This window comes from Cyprinus carpio, chromosome A7 (genome assembly GCF_018340385.1).
Source record: "Cyprinus carpio isolate SPL01 chromosome A7, ASM1834038v1, whole genome shotgun sequence".
Taxonomy (NCBI): Eukaryota; Metazoa; Chordata; class Actinopteri; order Cypriniformes; family Cyprinidae; genus Cyprinus; species Cyprinus carpio.
Genome location: NC_056578.1, coordinates 18,118,560 through 18,132,915, shown reverse-complemented (window position 1 = coordinate 18,132,915; position 14,356 = coordinate 18,118,560). Strand labels below are relative to the sequence as shown.

The 14,356-nt window shown below is 37.0% G+C and overlaps 1 protein-coding gene across 10 annotated transcripts in view; it reads right to left on the bottom strand.

Moving 5' to 3' along the window:
* The window catches only part of LOC109094062 (amyloid-beta A4 precursor protein-binding family A member 2-like), a 66,453-nt gene that overhangs the window by 24,019 nt on the left and 28,078 nt on the right, over positions 1-14,356 (bottom strand). For 8 of the 10 annotated variants that reach the window (XM_042760068.1, XM_042760065.1, XM_042760073.1 and 5 more), the window contains one exon: positions 1,842-3,050. In XM_042760068.1, coding sequence (XP_042616002.1) covers positions 1,842-3,008 — 1,167 coding nt within the window. In that variant the 5' untranslated portion in view covers positions 3,009-3,050. Of the gene's footprint in view, positions 1-1,841; positions 3,051-6,842; positions 6,875-14,356 lie in introns of all 10 variants that reach the window. The other 2 variants (XM_042760067.1, XM_042760072.1) reach the window with 1 other exon arrangement.

Genomic DNA, 14,356 nt, shown 5'->3' with positions numbered 1-14,356 from the left:
ACTTTTACTCTTTGTCTATCTGCAGGGGAGTTTAAGTCTCAAATGAGCACTCTGTCTACTGCACATAAGGACATTATTACTTGATGAAATTCATTGCCTGACAGGATAAAATGCAATCTCCTCATTGCCCAAAGGCAATAAAGAAGCAGGAGTGTAATAGAACTTCACAAGATATTCACTGGACCACTGAGGCAATCAGACTACATCTAACCCCTTCACCTATTTCCCCCTTGGAAAGATTTAATTTCCTATTCTGTTTTGAAAATGCAAAGTAAGGTATTTTGAAGGAAATGTCTAAGAAAACCTAATTTTTCAAACTCAATTAGAAAGTCAGCACCTCCACTCATTTTTCAGCAAACCAGACTATTGGCATAATTTATAGATATCAGTGTATTTGTCTTTATTACTTGCTTAGTGACTTTAGGCAGAGGTTTCTGGAAATTAACCATTCAAAAAAAAAAAAAAAACAAAAAAAAAAAAAAACAAAAAAAAAAACAATGTACCTGAGCAAGAATAATGGGACTGAATTTAAAAAGCTTCTCAAGTAACATATTCTAGCTGGGTGGAAATTTGTTTATATTTGGAGATTTCGAGAAATTGCTTTGATCAGGGTTCCCTTCATGTCTAGGTTACAATGAAACGTTTCCAATTTCTGTCAGATTACTTTCTTTCATTCTTTTCAGCTTGCTGCTCAAACTGAGCTCTTTCCCCTTGAAATGAGCGAGTAAATGGTAATAACGGCCTTTTTTTCTATAATTGTCTTTGGAACTACCCCCAGAATTATGTAAAAATACATTGACATCACATTAAAGAAAACATTCTATGCCATCTCCAAATATCACATATTAAGCATCAGCTCTTAAGAGCATAAAAAACAACACCATTACTCACTTCTCAGCTATCAGGATGAGGTTCACTCTTGGGCATAAACAAGCATTTATCTTGTTTACTCAAAGGCCACTTGCATTTAAATGAGGGCTGTCAACGTTCACATTAATATTTAACTATAATAATGAATATGCATATTTCAGAGAGCCCTTTGGGGATGATCTTTTTTATTAAATTAAAATACATAACATTAAATATTACATTTGGATTTCCGACTGGTTTACTATTTAAACCTTTTAAAAGGAAACAGAAGTCTGTCCAAGTATTGCTGTCACTGTTTTCCTAGGGGCCAAAAACAAGAACTGAATACATTTCTTTAGCAAGAATGCATTAAACTGATCAAAAATAAATAATGTTACAAAAGATTTGTAATTCAAATAAATGCTGTTCTTTTAAACTTTCTATTCAGAATCCTGAAAAAGAGTTGTATGGTTTTCACTAAAATACAAAAAAACAGCACAACTGTTTTCAGCATTGGTAATAATAAGAAATGTTTCTTAAGCATAAAATCAAAATAATATTGATTTTTAGAAGAACATGTGACACTGAAGACTTGAGTAATGACTGCTAAAAACAGCTTTGTCATAAAAGGAATAAATCATATTTTAAAATATATAAAGTGTTATTATAAAATGTAAAAAATATTTTACAATATTACTGTTTTCACTGTATTTTTGACCAAATAAATACAGCCTTGGTGAGAATAAGAGACTACTTTCAAAAACATCTTACATGCCCTAAAAAAGTGAGATGGTAGAGTACTTAGAGCCAATAAGAAATATCTTCTACAGAATATTAGTCCGGAATAAATTGAATACATTGAATACATTGATAAATTTTATATTTATATTTCAGATTTACTGAGCTGATTTATTCTGTTTTCACTGAACCGTGTATTTAATTTAATAAGCTGCTACAGAAACAGTTACAGGTTGCTATGCTAATTTGCTTACCTGCTCTCTCACGTGGTCCTGCGTCCATCTCTGTCTCTCCTCTGGTGTGTGAGGTCGTACTTTAAAGTTCCTCTGGAGCTCAGGATTGTGTCTGGCAGGGGGAATGTTGAGGGATTTGGGTCTGCCGTCATGACGGTGAGGCTGAGGGTATGGGGCAGGGGCTGGGGCAGGGGTGGGCTCAGGTTTGGAGTGTGTCTCTGGCTGGTAGCCGCTCGGTGCTGGATCAAGCGCCAGTTCCTCTGGACTCTGATCAGTGCCACTGCTAAGACTACCCATACTCATGCTCATCTTAATCTCAGCTACTATCTGATCAATATCCTCCTCTGCCTCCTCTCCGGTCTCTCCATTTTTGCCCTTATGCCCCCTGTACGGTGACACACGCACAGAGTTTCCATTGTCCTCCGAGGCATAGTAGTCTCCTGTGTAACCACCTCTGTCTTGCACCACCTGCAGTTCTTCTTCCTGATCAGGGCAGAAGCCCTCACTTCCTTCAACATCGTGCACTTCTTGATCTTCATCAGAAGGTGGTATCTGTTCCTGGTGGGGATCCGGTGAGTGTTGGTGGTGATCGAGGACAGGTTCGGGTCTGCCGTCGTACAGCTGCTGGTCAGAGTCCTGCTCGAGTACTTCGCAACGCACTTCTCCATCATCACCATGTGCATCGTCCTCTCCCTCCACCCATTCCTCAACTGTTTCCTGGCACTCATCCGTGTCTGGAGGTGGCTTCATGGGACCGTCCGGGTGTCCGTACTCAGGCTCATTACAGTTCATTCCCTCCAGGTAGCTGTCATCCTCAGGACAATAGCGGATATAATACGTCACACCTTCATCCTCCTCCGGCAGCCCTTCATCGAAATCATCCTCTTCTTCATCAGACGTATTGTTGACATAGTCTGAGCTAGAGTCTCCATCCAGACTGTCCGGGTGGCCGTGGTAGTCTCTGTGGGCGTGGTCTGGAGTGGTGGGTGTGGCTGGTCGGCTGTCTGTCAAATCTGCCTCCTCTTGGTTGAGGTAAGTGTGTTGGGACACCTCAGGGTCCCGGCACTCTTCATACTCCTCCTCAGGCTGCACAGGGTCAGGATACGGGGCTGGGCAGGAGCGTGGAGCTGAAGTGTGAGGCTCTGTGGCCATGCTGCTGTTGGTCCCTGGCCTCTTCCTCTGAGCCATTGAGAACTGCTCACAGGCGGATCATCACTGGAAACTTTAATCCTGACAAACAAAAGCATGTTGAAAATAAGGATGGCAACACTAATTAACACTTATATTGTATAAAAACAGACAATTTCATACATGAAAGCTGACAACAAAACAATGACACATAATAAAAAGCACATGCAGGAAATTCCCTTGTTTTGAGCAATTAACTTCTTCACAATGAATCTGACCAACCAACATGAGTCTATACATAAAGGAAGTGTTCTTGTAGCTCATATAGTTTAGCATGGCACTAACAATGCCAAGGTTGTGAGCTCAATACCCAGGGAACACGCTAATAAACACTGTGTAGAAAAAAAATGTATGTCACTTTTAAACAATGCATGTGCCAAATGTAATACTACCGTTCAAAATTTAGGAGTTAGTTAAAAAAAAAAAACCTTTTATTAGGCAAGGATGCATTGAATTGACTTAAGGTGACAAATCTTTTGTAACATTATAAAAGTCTTTACTATTTAAAATAAACTATTTTTTGAACTTTTCATACCAAAGAATCCTGAAAAAAAAAAAAAATCTTTCACGGATTTCACAAATATTATATTAAGCACCATAACATACAGTAGATAACAATAATAAATGCTTTTTGAGCACCAAATCAACATATTAGAATGATTTCTGAAGGATCATGTGACGCTGAAGACCGGAGTAATGACTGCTTTGCCATCACATTTTAAAATATATTAAAACAGAAAGCAGTTATTTTAAATTGGTATAATATTTCACAATATTCATGTTACTGAATTTCTGATCAAATAAATGGAGCCTTGGTAAGAATAAGACATTTCTTTTGAATGGTGTATATGTAGGCATAATTAGAGTTTAGCACCAAGCATCTGTGTTTCCAGTGAAGTCCTCAGAGGTGTACAACAGTCTAAACAGAACACACACAGGTCTTAATGTGATACTGAACAGCTGAGCTGTAACACATCCAAATATTCAGGCACTGCTGGGTGTATTGATCACTGAGTGGAAGCACAATCTCTTCTCAGTTCTCAGCACCTGATCAATTTCAGTCATCCTCTGATGTTCATTCCACATGTACTCCAGCACCATCATTGAACCGCTCCAGCTGAGAAGATGTGAAGAACAACACATGTTTTATCAGTCTTGACTTTCAAAGTGCCCAAAGCAGCCTAATTAACTCATCAGCATAATGACATTTTAAATATTTGAACCATTACACTGACATATACATTTAATTCATTACATTTTAATAATTCATTACATTTATATAGTGCTTTTCTAGGCACTCAAAGCGCTTTACATTGTCAGGGGGATCTCCTCATCCACCACCAGTGTGCAGCATCCACCTGGATGATGTGACGGCAGCCATAGTGTGCCAGCTTATTGGTGGAGAGGAGACAGAGTGATGATGCCAATCAGCAGATATGGGGATGGTTAGGAGGCCAATGGGCAAATTTGGCCAGGATGCCAGGGTTACACCCCTACTCTTTTTCAAAAGACATCCTGGGATTTTTAATGACCACAGAGAGTCAGGACCTTGGTTTGACATCTCATCCAAAGAACGGTGCTTGTTGACAGTATAGTGTCCCCATCACTATACTGGGACGCTAGGACCCACACAGAACATAGGTGTGAGCACCCCCTGCTGGCCTCACTAACACCTCTTCAAGCAGCAACCTAGCTTTCCCAGTAGGTCTCCCATCCAGGTACTGCTTCAGTGGGCAACCAGTCTTGGGCTACAGGGTGATGTGGCTGCCATTTGTTTTCTTGGCAGAATCTACTAACTTAAACAGGAGTCAATAGTAATTATGATTACTTTCATAATATTTTGTAAAGAGCATTTTGTGTTTTTTTATAAATAAATAAATTAATAAATAATTTAATAACAAATATAAATATTATTTCCTGTAAATTTGAAAAAATCTTTTATAAACCTACACACAGGTGTGGGGTCAGTAAGATTTTTACCTGTTCTTGAAAGAAGTTTCTCATGCTCACAGACGCTGAATTCTATTTTAATATATTTTTAAATATATGTCATTTATTCCTGTAATAGCAAAGCTGCATTTTTAGCAGCCATTACTCTAGTCTTCTGAGTCAAATCTTTTTAATATGCTGATTTGACACTCAGTTGTACTGCTTAATATTTTGATGCTTTTGTTTAGCATGATTTAGTCATATAAAGTTCAATAGAACAGCATTTATTTGACATAATTATTTTTTTTGTCCCTTTTGATCAATTTAATGTGTCTTTGCAGAATAAAAATAATATAAACATTAATTTATTATTTATAATAATTAATAACAATAATAATAATAAATCCTACTATCTCCAAACTTTTGAATGGTAGTGTATAATAAATAAGATCATTCTTTTATGGTTGTTCCAGTGGAATTGTTGGCAGTAAAAATTAGGGGAAAAATGACATAAAAAAAAAAAAAAAGTGGGCCAGCCGAAAAGAAAACCCTTATTGTTAAGCACTGACCATAGTATCAATAAATGTAATATCTGTTGTACAAAAATCTCTTTTTGCTGGCTCTTGAACATTAATATCTTGACATCTTGGGACCCACGAAAATGCTGGGATAAATCTCACATGTCTAAATTACAGTTTGAAAAGATGTGAACATGACAGAAGGAATGGTTGAAGTTTTCTGTCAGAAGCGTGTAAGAGTAGGCAAGACAAATTTCACCAGCATAAAAAAGCAATTAGATGTCAGTGTTCGGAGATAAATCATGACAATAGCGGCTGTACAGAGGCTGCATATTCACACACAGAATGTCAAACTCAAATCAAACGTGCAATGGTGTTGGTGTAAATCTCGTTCACTCTCACAGACACACAATACCATGTTGCTGTCTCCATCAGATGCCTGCAACAACAGCTTACGGAGAGACTTTTATTGCTGCTTTCCATTTTGTTCAGCCTTTCTCCCTGCCTTTAATTACGCCTTCCATCACCAGTCATTACAACAACTAATTATCATTGTGCTTCAGCTCCTCCAATCTTACAGCACTCTGAGCTTGTGTGTGTGACACTGCATGAATTTGTCGACTCATAGAACCTTTCATTGTCTACACACATACCGCAGCTTTTAATGAAGCATTGACTTTTTGTGCCTTCACATACTATAGCACATTCAACCCTTATTAAACTCACATCATAGTTAAACCATGTCTGGATGATCATTTTACACCTCTCAGAACAACACCTCTTTGAAGAAATCACTGTTTTCTCTTCACCTGTTTTTGAGGAGCATATAGTACAACAAGTACTTTATGAGCCCTCCCCCATCTTCTGTCAATCATTCCCAACCGACACTCTGGTAACTAAAGGCAACAGCCTCCCAAGGGCGCCCCTGACCTTTCACCTCATTGTTCAGTCATAAGCCACATCCAGGAATAATGTCTGGAGTGTGGTTATCCGAATTTATCACACACATACACACGCACACACATAGCGTATATATCACTTCCATTTACTGAAGCTGAATACATTACCATGCCAATGACCAGACTGTCAAGAAACATGCACAAGAAATCACTCTCATCTGCCTGGAACAATCGGGATCACGTTCATTTATGCACATCATATTTAATATGTAACATAAGGGTATTAAAGCAGCACAGCAGATAGTACACTAAAATGAACTCAACCAAAAAGACCAAACAGTAATTCAAGCTTATTTGGGTTTTTAAAATATAAATCGTAAAATTATTTTAAATCCTTGGAATAAAAATGTTATTAAAAAAACAGCTGACACAGTCGTTAAAAAGACATAGTTCGCCCAAAAATGAAAATTCTGTCATCATTTACTCACCCTTGTGTCTTTCAAATGTTTATGGCTTTCTTCTGTGGAACACAAAAGAATGTTTCAGTGTTTTTTTTTTTCTTTTGAAAGTCAGTGAAGTCCAGAACAGCCCCATTGAGTTTCATTGCATGAAAAATGGCTTAACAATTAAATAATTTTACTAAATAATATCACTATATGCAGTATATTACAAAGACTTGTGTGCTTTGTTTGGCCAGTGCTGTGCAGCACCCATGACACACACTAAAGCTGTGCGATACCACACACACTTGGCAGATCATGGCTCAGGCTTCATTTAGCATGGGAACAGAAATCCTGCAAATTACCCAGAACCATTTTGTTAATTGGCCACAGAACATTTTAATTGAAAATTGGCATAAAACTGCTGTGAACTCCTGCAGAGAACTTTACAACCTCCGACTAGATCAGACACAACAAATGGCTGTAAAAAGCCTTTTTAGTCCCCTGCGCAAGTGACAAGAGACGAGCAAACACATGGAGTAAATTTAATGACATAAATGCAAAATAAAAAAATAAAAATATCTGAAGACACGTTTTCCCAGATAGCCTATAGTTCCAGTTATCATTTAACTCTCTGTGCCATTTTTACATAAAATACATTAAAACAACTAGCCAACTGCCAAATAGATTAGCATTATGAGGTCATTTGGACAGTATACTGAGCAGTATGCAGTATACTAGAATCCATTTTCCCCCTGCATTTTCTGCTCTCTACAGCAAATAAAAACAACAGAGCATTTTGAATGCTCTTCAGTGAATGAATATCATCCCACAGTTCATTCTTTCAGTTAAAAACTATCTTTATTTAATAGTTGAACCTTACTGTAATGCATTCCATTGTAGTTATGTACCCAAAAACTAATATAAAAATATGATGATGCTGGAATTTTAGTTTGGGACTCTGGAGGACAGAATTCACAAAAGACATTCTAATTTAAGAACTACTGTTTAAACCAAAAACACTGTTACAAATACAAAACCACTGCTAGAGAAAACAAGCATCAGACTTTTGATTCAGTTCCTTATAGTTACTGAAATAAAGTGCTTGTTACAACCAGTCCTGGTGTCCCTTGCACTAAATGTGACCCAAACAAGGTTTCAGTGGGTATTCTAATGATTAAAACCTTGAATTAACTACAAAAAAAAGTACAGAAACAATATGTGAAGAGTGCTTGTCTGAGATTTTTTTTATGAAGATAAATTCATTTAATGGCTTCCCGGAAGCTAGTGACCTATGCTGCATCAGTATGATGCATGATTTCAATTTAACAGCCACTGAAGCTATACATTTTCTGTAGTGTAAAAGACTTACAGCACAAGCACCCTTTCATCCTCGAAATATAAGTCAAAGGCTTGAGTAACACTGCAATACACTGCAGGACCCAGTATGAATGTTTTTTAAATATATTTAACAATCCATATTAAGTATATTAATCATTATATTGTTCTCCCTCCAATTTTTTATTGTGCTTCATAATGGTCATATTTAAGCCAACCCAACTTAGACTCAAATAAGTGTTTTGTGCCAAGCAAAGCAGCCAAAAAACAGATTTGCAGACTAGCAACATTGTTTATTCCCAAAGAGAAGCAGTAAAGACCAGATACATTTGGTTACAAAACAGAAGGGGGGTAAACAAGCCTACACACTGTGCTAATTATTTCCTGGAGATTTCTCAAACATCCCCAGCTTTAACTGAGCTAATGTGACTGTTAGTCTGGTTTATGTGTTGTTGTACTGACCTACACACATGGAGGATAATTGCGTGGATTCAGCTGACACACTGACAATGTGGTAATTAGGTTTCACAGCTGGATATATATGATTGTATAACAAGACAGATATGCAAAGAGTTCCAATAAATAAACCATTTGCATTTTATCACATTTTGCATGGAATAAACCCTGTTGGAGACACATTAACAATGAGTGTTTAGCTTGTTATATGAAGCATTTGATATAACACTGAAGATGCAACACAATGGTAAACAACAAAGGTGCTCTGGTAATTCTAAAACATGATTTGCCAGGTTTCTTTGGTAATCACAGTGTGGATGAGAAGGTTACTGTCGACAGGGGTCCTCATTACCAAAATCATAGAAGCAGAGGGAACTCTGGGTAGAAGTCCAAAGGGCCGAGCACAGACAAACATTAATCTGTTCTTGTCCTTGGCAGTGAGAGCTATAGAATTGAATTTCATGGACTAAGGAGTTTTAAGCAACCGGAGAGAGTTACAGTGAAGCTGTGATATTGATGAGAGTGTCCAGTGTGCAGTCGGAATGGGAGAAAGGATCACCAAATTTCCCCTCAATTTGGTTAAGAAATGTTTAATCAAAATTAAATTAAAAAAAAAAAAAAACAACACAAAATAAGCATCTTAATTTTAGGGTGATTTTGAGAGAAAACATTGCAACATACTATTGTCCAAACTGTTTATCAATGCGTACAGAAGTTTATACTGTTTCACAAACTAAATAGTAGGCAGTATACAGTGTTTACTGTGTAGCATGTAGTATGCAGCCTGATAATATTCCAAAAAAAAAAGTTTTACACCGTATACATGGTTTCCACTGTATATTCGACATATTAAAGACACTTGCTGTGCCCATTTATTATGCTGTGTTAACAATAATCTTGCTCAGTAATGTAATCAATTCATTAATTTTCATTTATCTCATCGAAAACTGCACAGAAGATTGCAATAAACAGCAAAAAGGTTCTTTCATGAATTCTAATAATTTCTTTTAAATTTTATGGACATAAAGAAACTGTTATACAAAAAAAATATTTTTTGTCTATTGCTCGAATAGAATTAACTGCTTTATTCTGGACATGCACAGATATAAACGAATATGCCACTCAATACTGTATATATGGAATATTCTTTTATATCTGGAATTTATGATGAATAGAAAGTTCAAAAGAACAGTATTTATTTGAAACAGCAATCGTTTTTTAAAAAATTCAATTCAAACCCCAACACATTAATCCGAACTAGGGATATTACAAGTCAATGATTCACTGCAATCGTTTCACTTTCTTCTCGGCATCGGTTCATACCATCAAAAAAAAAAAAAAGAATGAGGACACGAGCTACACATCTGTGAGAGCAGGACAGACTGTGAATGAGTCCATTTGAAACTCAGAGGTGATGAGAACTGAGATGAGTTCAATTCCCACTGTGCAATTCTTCATCCTCCAGTTCCTCCTGCATGTCTGGGCATTTTGCAGGCATCTTCACTTTCAACAGTGTATTCCAGCGTGAGAACGGAAGAGTGATGCCTGGCACAGCCATAGTGGTGTGCTGCCTGCTGTAAACAGGCTTATTTATTTCTGAAATGAGCTACAGCTTTATCTCACAGTGGGACACTTTTCTTGTTTCCTTGACAAATGTCTCTACTCTTTCACTTAACAGAGATGAGCAAGGAGATGAGAGAATTGGATTCTTCCATGCCATCATTACGATGGAGAGATGTGAGGCTATACAATACTCCCAGCTTCCATCATTGTTGTCTTTAAGACAAGACAACGGTTGTTCCTTATCTATAAGACACGGTCATTGTTTTTTCTGGTGCCGAGACAGTAGATATAGCCAGAGCATCACAGTTTAACACATCTAACTAGCTATCTGCTGTATACAAAGCACACACATTAACTGTGTATCATTGAGATAGGATTAAGAAATGCAACAAAATGTGTTTGTGAACATCTCCTAAAAGCATCTTCACAAGTTGAGCATAAACAGCAGTGAATCCAGCATCAGTGAGGCCTAATCCTCTTTACTCTTTTGGACTCTGGTTAGCCAATGGGATGCTTACGCCTTTTAATGACTTGCTTTATCAAGCGTGGCTTAGTCATTAAAGACATGAAAGAAAGTCAGCCAGAAAAATTAGACTTGCACCGAATAAATTCATGCTACAGTTCACTTATGAAAAGTCTGTTCGGGGCATAAGCTGAAGAGCCACACTATTTGGTGTACAATTAGCATGTATTTCCATATCCATATGTCACTGTATGTGATTTTCAAACTTCGTACGAGCCTAAATAAGAGATACAAATTTTATTTGAACAGTCTTTAGACGGCAAAAAGAGCCAATATTGTCTGCTTTTCTCTTAGCAGTGCTCCCGATCCCTAATTTGACAACCCCAACCTAGTTACATGACTATGGTAATCATGAACTACCATAGTATGACCATCTAGGGCTGGACACATGAAACATTCTTAGGAATTAAATTCTTCTTGCAATTTTTTTCTAACTTAAGAATAAAGTTAATATTTTGTATTGTCAAAAACATTTCTTAGAAAACGTCTTATCTTTTTTTTTTTTTTTTAGATTGTTCTAAAGACAACACTTAAGAAAAAAATTGAATTCCTGAAAATAATTATTCAAAATTCATTGTAAATAACCTCTTAAATTTAGCCTTGTCTTTATTACCCAAAGGCAAAATGTTTAAAGAGTGTATTGGGTTGTTTCAGAAATTTAGCATTACAACATAACACTCCCTATACATCTAATAAATATTACTGTGGATGTGCACTGGTATTCTGAGGTTAATTATTTTTATAATTTTGACATTTTTGCCTGTATTAATGATTATTACCATAATCTGCAGGCAGTGCAAAAAAACAGCCTTTGAAGTATTTTTTGCTGATCAGTGAGTCTTGGACAAGAAACGGCATACAATCAGATAACACCAAAGCCCATTCTTATTAAAGGCAGGGTAGGTGATTTGGTTAAAAAACTTTTATGCTGGTTGAAAGTCTCTTCACATCCCGATAGCAATCACTAAGCTTAGTAGTCTAAATGTATTTATATGTATTTATATATATTTATATCGTAAAATGTTCGCCTAATCAAAATGTTCAGTCTGAACATTACGATAGGCTGTCCTGCCTGCCTGACAAAATATGTATTTGTATACCTCTGCGTACTGTTTGCTCAGACTTGATACTGTATGTCATTAGCGTGTTCCAGCGAGAATGAAAAGCGCTATTATTGTAATATTACGCGTTTTGTACCGTGATGTTTTCTCACTGGTGAATGAGACATGAGGTAATCTGACTGCGTTGCATTCAGCGCTCCACCAGCACCGTCTCTCATTGTGTCGCTGGGCTGCCTGAGCGGGTTCTTGTGTTTTGGAGGAGGCGTGGCTTTGGAGAGTGATTTGCAGGGAGGGTTGGATCTTATGCTTTCAAAGCTAGCTTGCTATCGCTAGTCTTTCCGAAATCGCCTACCCTACCTTTAAATTATTTGAGAGCTTCATAAGAATTTCTCAAGAATTTCTCAACTCGGGAACATTCGTAGAATTTATCTTATGAAATTTATGTTTTAATTTCTTTCTTTTTCCCGCCCCAGTGACGTTGCCCAAGTACTTTTCTGTCAGAGAAAGATAGTAGTGTAACAAGGTTCAACTTATCTAATAATTTTATATTTTATATCTTTTTTGCAAGAAAAAGTTAAAGATAATAGCCTAACATTAAGGTTAGAAAAAAGAAAAAAGTTAAAAGCAAGATGTGGAGGATTCACTTTGAACATACTGATAGAAGATTGCCCTGTGTAGTCACTCTTGCCATGGTATTCTGAATAAAAGTCTTCCATGTAGGAAACCGAGGCACAGCATGTGTGGACCTTAAGCATCAGAACTGTCTGAATAACCTTTATTACAGCTCCACTCCCAACCGCTTTCCCTTCTCATTTTCAGCTGCAGGTTTGGTAAGCCAAGACTTTGTTTTTAACTCTTAGAAGATGATTGAAAGAGAACTGGGGCACATACAGTAAGGTATGAATGTGGATATTCCATTCACACCCTGACTGAAAGGATAGCTTTACGATGTATCTTCCTCCTGTCTGCTCATAAGCCATTATTTAAACTTAATTCACCAGCATGTTCTTTTAATCCTTTATAAGACATGAGCGTTTAGTCATATGCACTGACATACTTCACAATTATATGATGAAATGGTTGTTAAGATTTATAGGTAACATTGAGTTTACTTCTTTTATTATCTGTATAATATTGTTGGAATTTGTATTTCATCTTTCATAAATGAGACTTAAATCTGTGATGAATTTTAAAGACAAACAGTGGAGAAGATGTTAGAAACTCCTCCCTGCAGAGCAGTACTCTGGGGTTTTGCGTTGTGCTTCAGTATTCTGACTCTTCTTGCAAGGAGAAAGCACTGTTCTCTCATTGAGATTCTAGGTGTGTGCTTGTCTGTCTCTTGCTCACTGCAGGGAGGGGAGTGCTTATTTCCTGGACTTACGCTACCCCAAACCTCCTCCAAGACCAGACCACTAGACCACCCTCTTCTCCAAATCACCACGGCAACACTCTTTTGTTGGAGACCACCGCCAGCATTCATAGCCCTGAATAATGGCTAACTGGTGGGCATCACAGTGGTGGGTTAAAACAAAGTCCAAATTTATTTCAACAGTGTGCACCTGAGAAAGACAATGCAAGTACACAGTATTCCTAAATCACGTGTGCCGGATATTCTGAAGTTTTAAAGAATGAAAACTGAGTCATTTTTTGAGTACGAGTATGTTTTTTAACCTTCAAATAGGTCATATAGAGTGGAATATAGATCAGGTGTCATATGGACAACTATTCCTTTAAAAGTTTGTATAATAGCTCAGAATTATAAAAATAACTCAGATTTCAACCTTCTGTTATAAATTGGAAAAACATGAACATGCATCAATGGGGAGAATGTGTGGAAAGAAGGATTTAAGATTTGATTCAAGATCAAAAGGGGATAGTGTGAGTAAATTTTTAATTGGGATAATTATTTCATTTGAAATCTATTAAAATAGCTGAATAGTTCATAATTACAAACCTAACAAGATTTCAGTCTTCTGTTATTCTAAACAAAAACAATCATACTCGCATGAACAGGGTTAAGGAAGATTCAAGAGGAAATGGGTTAGTGTGTTATAGTTATAATTAAGCCCCCCAAGGGTAATGTGTTAATGAAATAGCTGTGTGGATGGCTTCAGCTAAACCACACTCACTTCCATGCCCTTTCTCACCTCTCTGTCTCACTCGCTGCGTATCTGTCCTCCCTGAAAGCCCACAAGCAAATCACCTGCTAATAATTGTCCTTAAACATGCCTGCTGCTGCTGGCAGCAATAACTGGATGAAAATATAGACTTTTTAAAAACACACTCAAACTGTTAAAGAAATAATAAAAATAAAAAAACTAATCTAAAAAAATTAGTAACAATAATAATAATAGTTAAAACCTGCCCACACAATATACACTTTTAGGACTTGGTGTGAGGAGTGGATAATCCACCAACTAGCCAAAACACCCTAAAATCTATCATAGAATCACAGAACCCTCAGAACACATTGGCAACAACCTAGCAACCACGAGAACATCCACAAGGCAAATTGTTTTGAAAGTAGTGATTCAACTCACATATAGACTCAAAAACATGCATAGGCACACAAATACAAATATGTTCATAATCTTCCCCAACACACAGACAAGCAGCACATC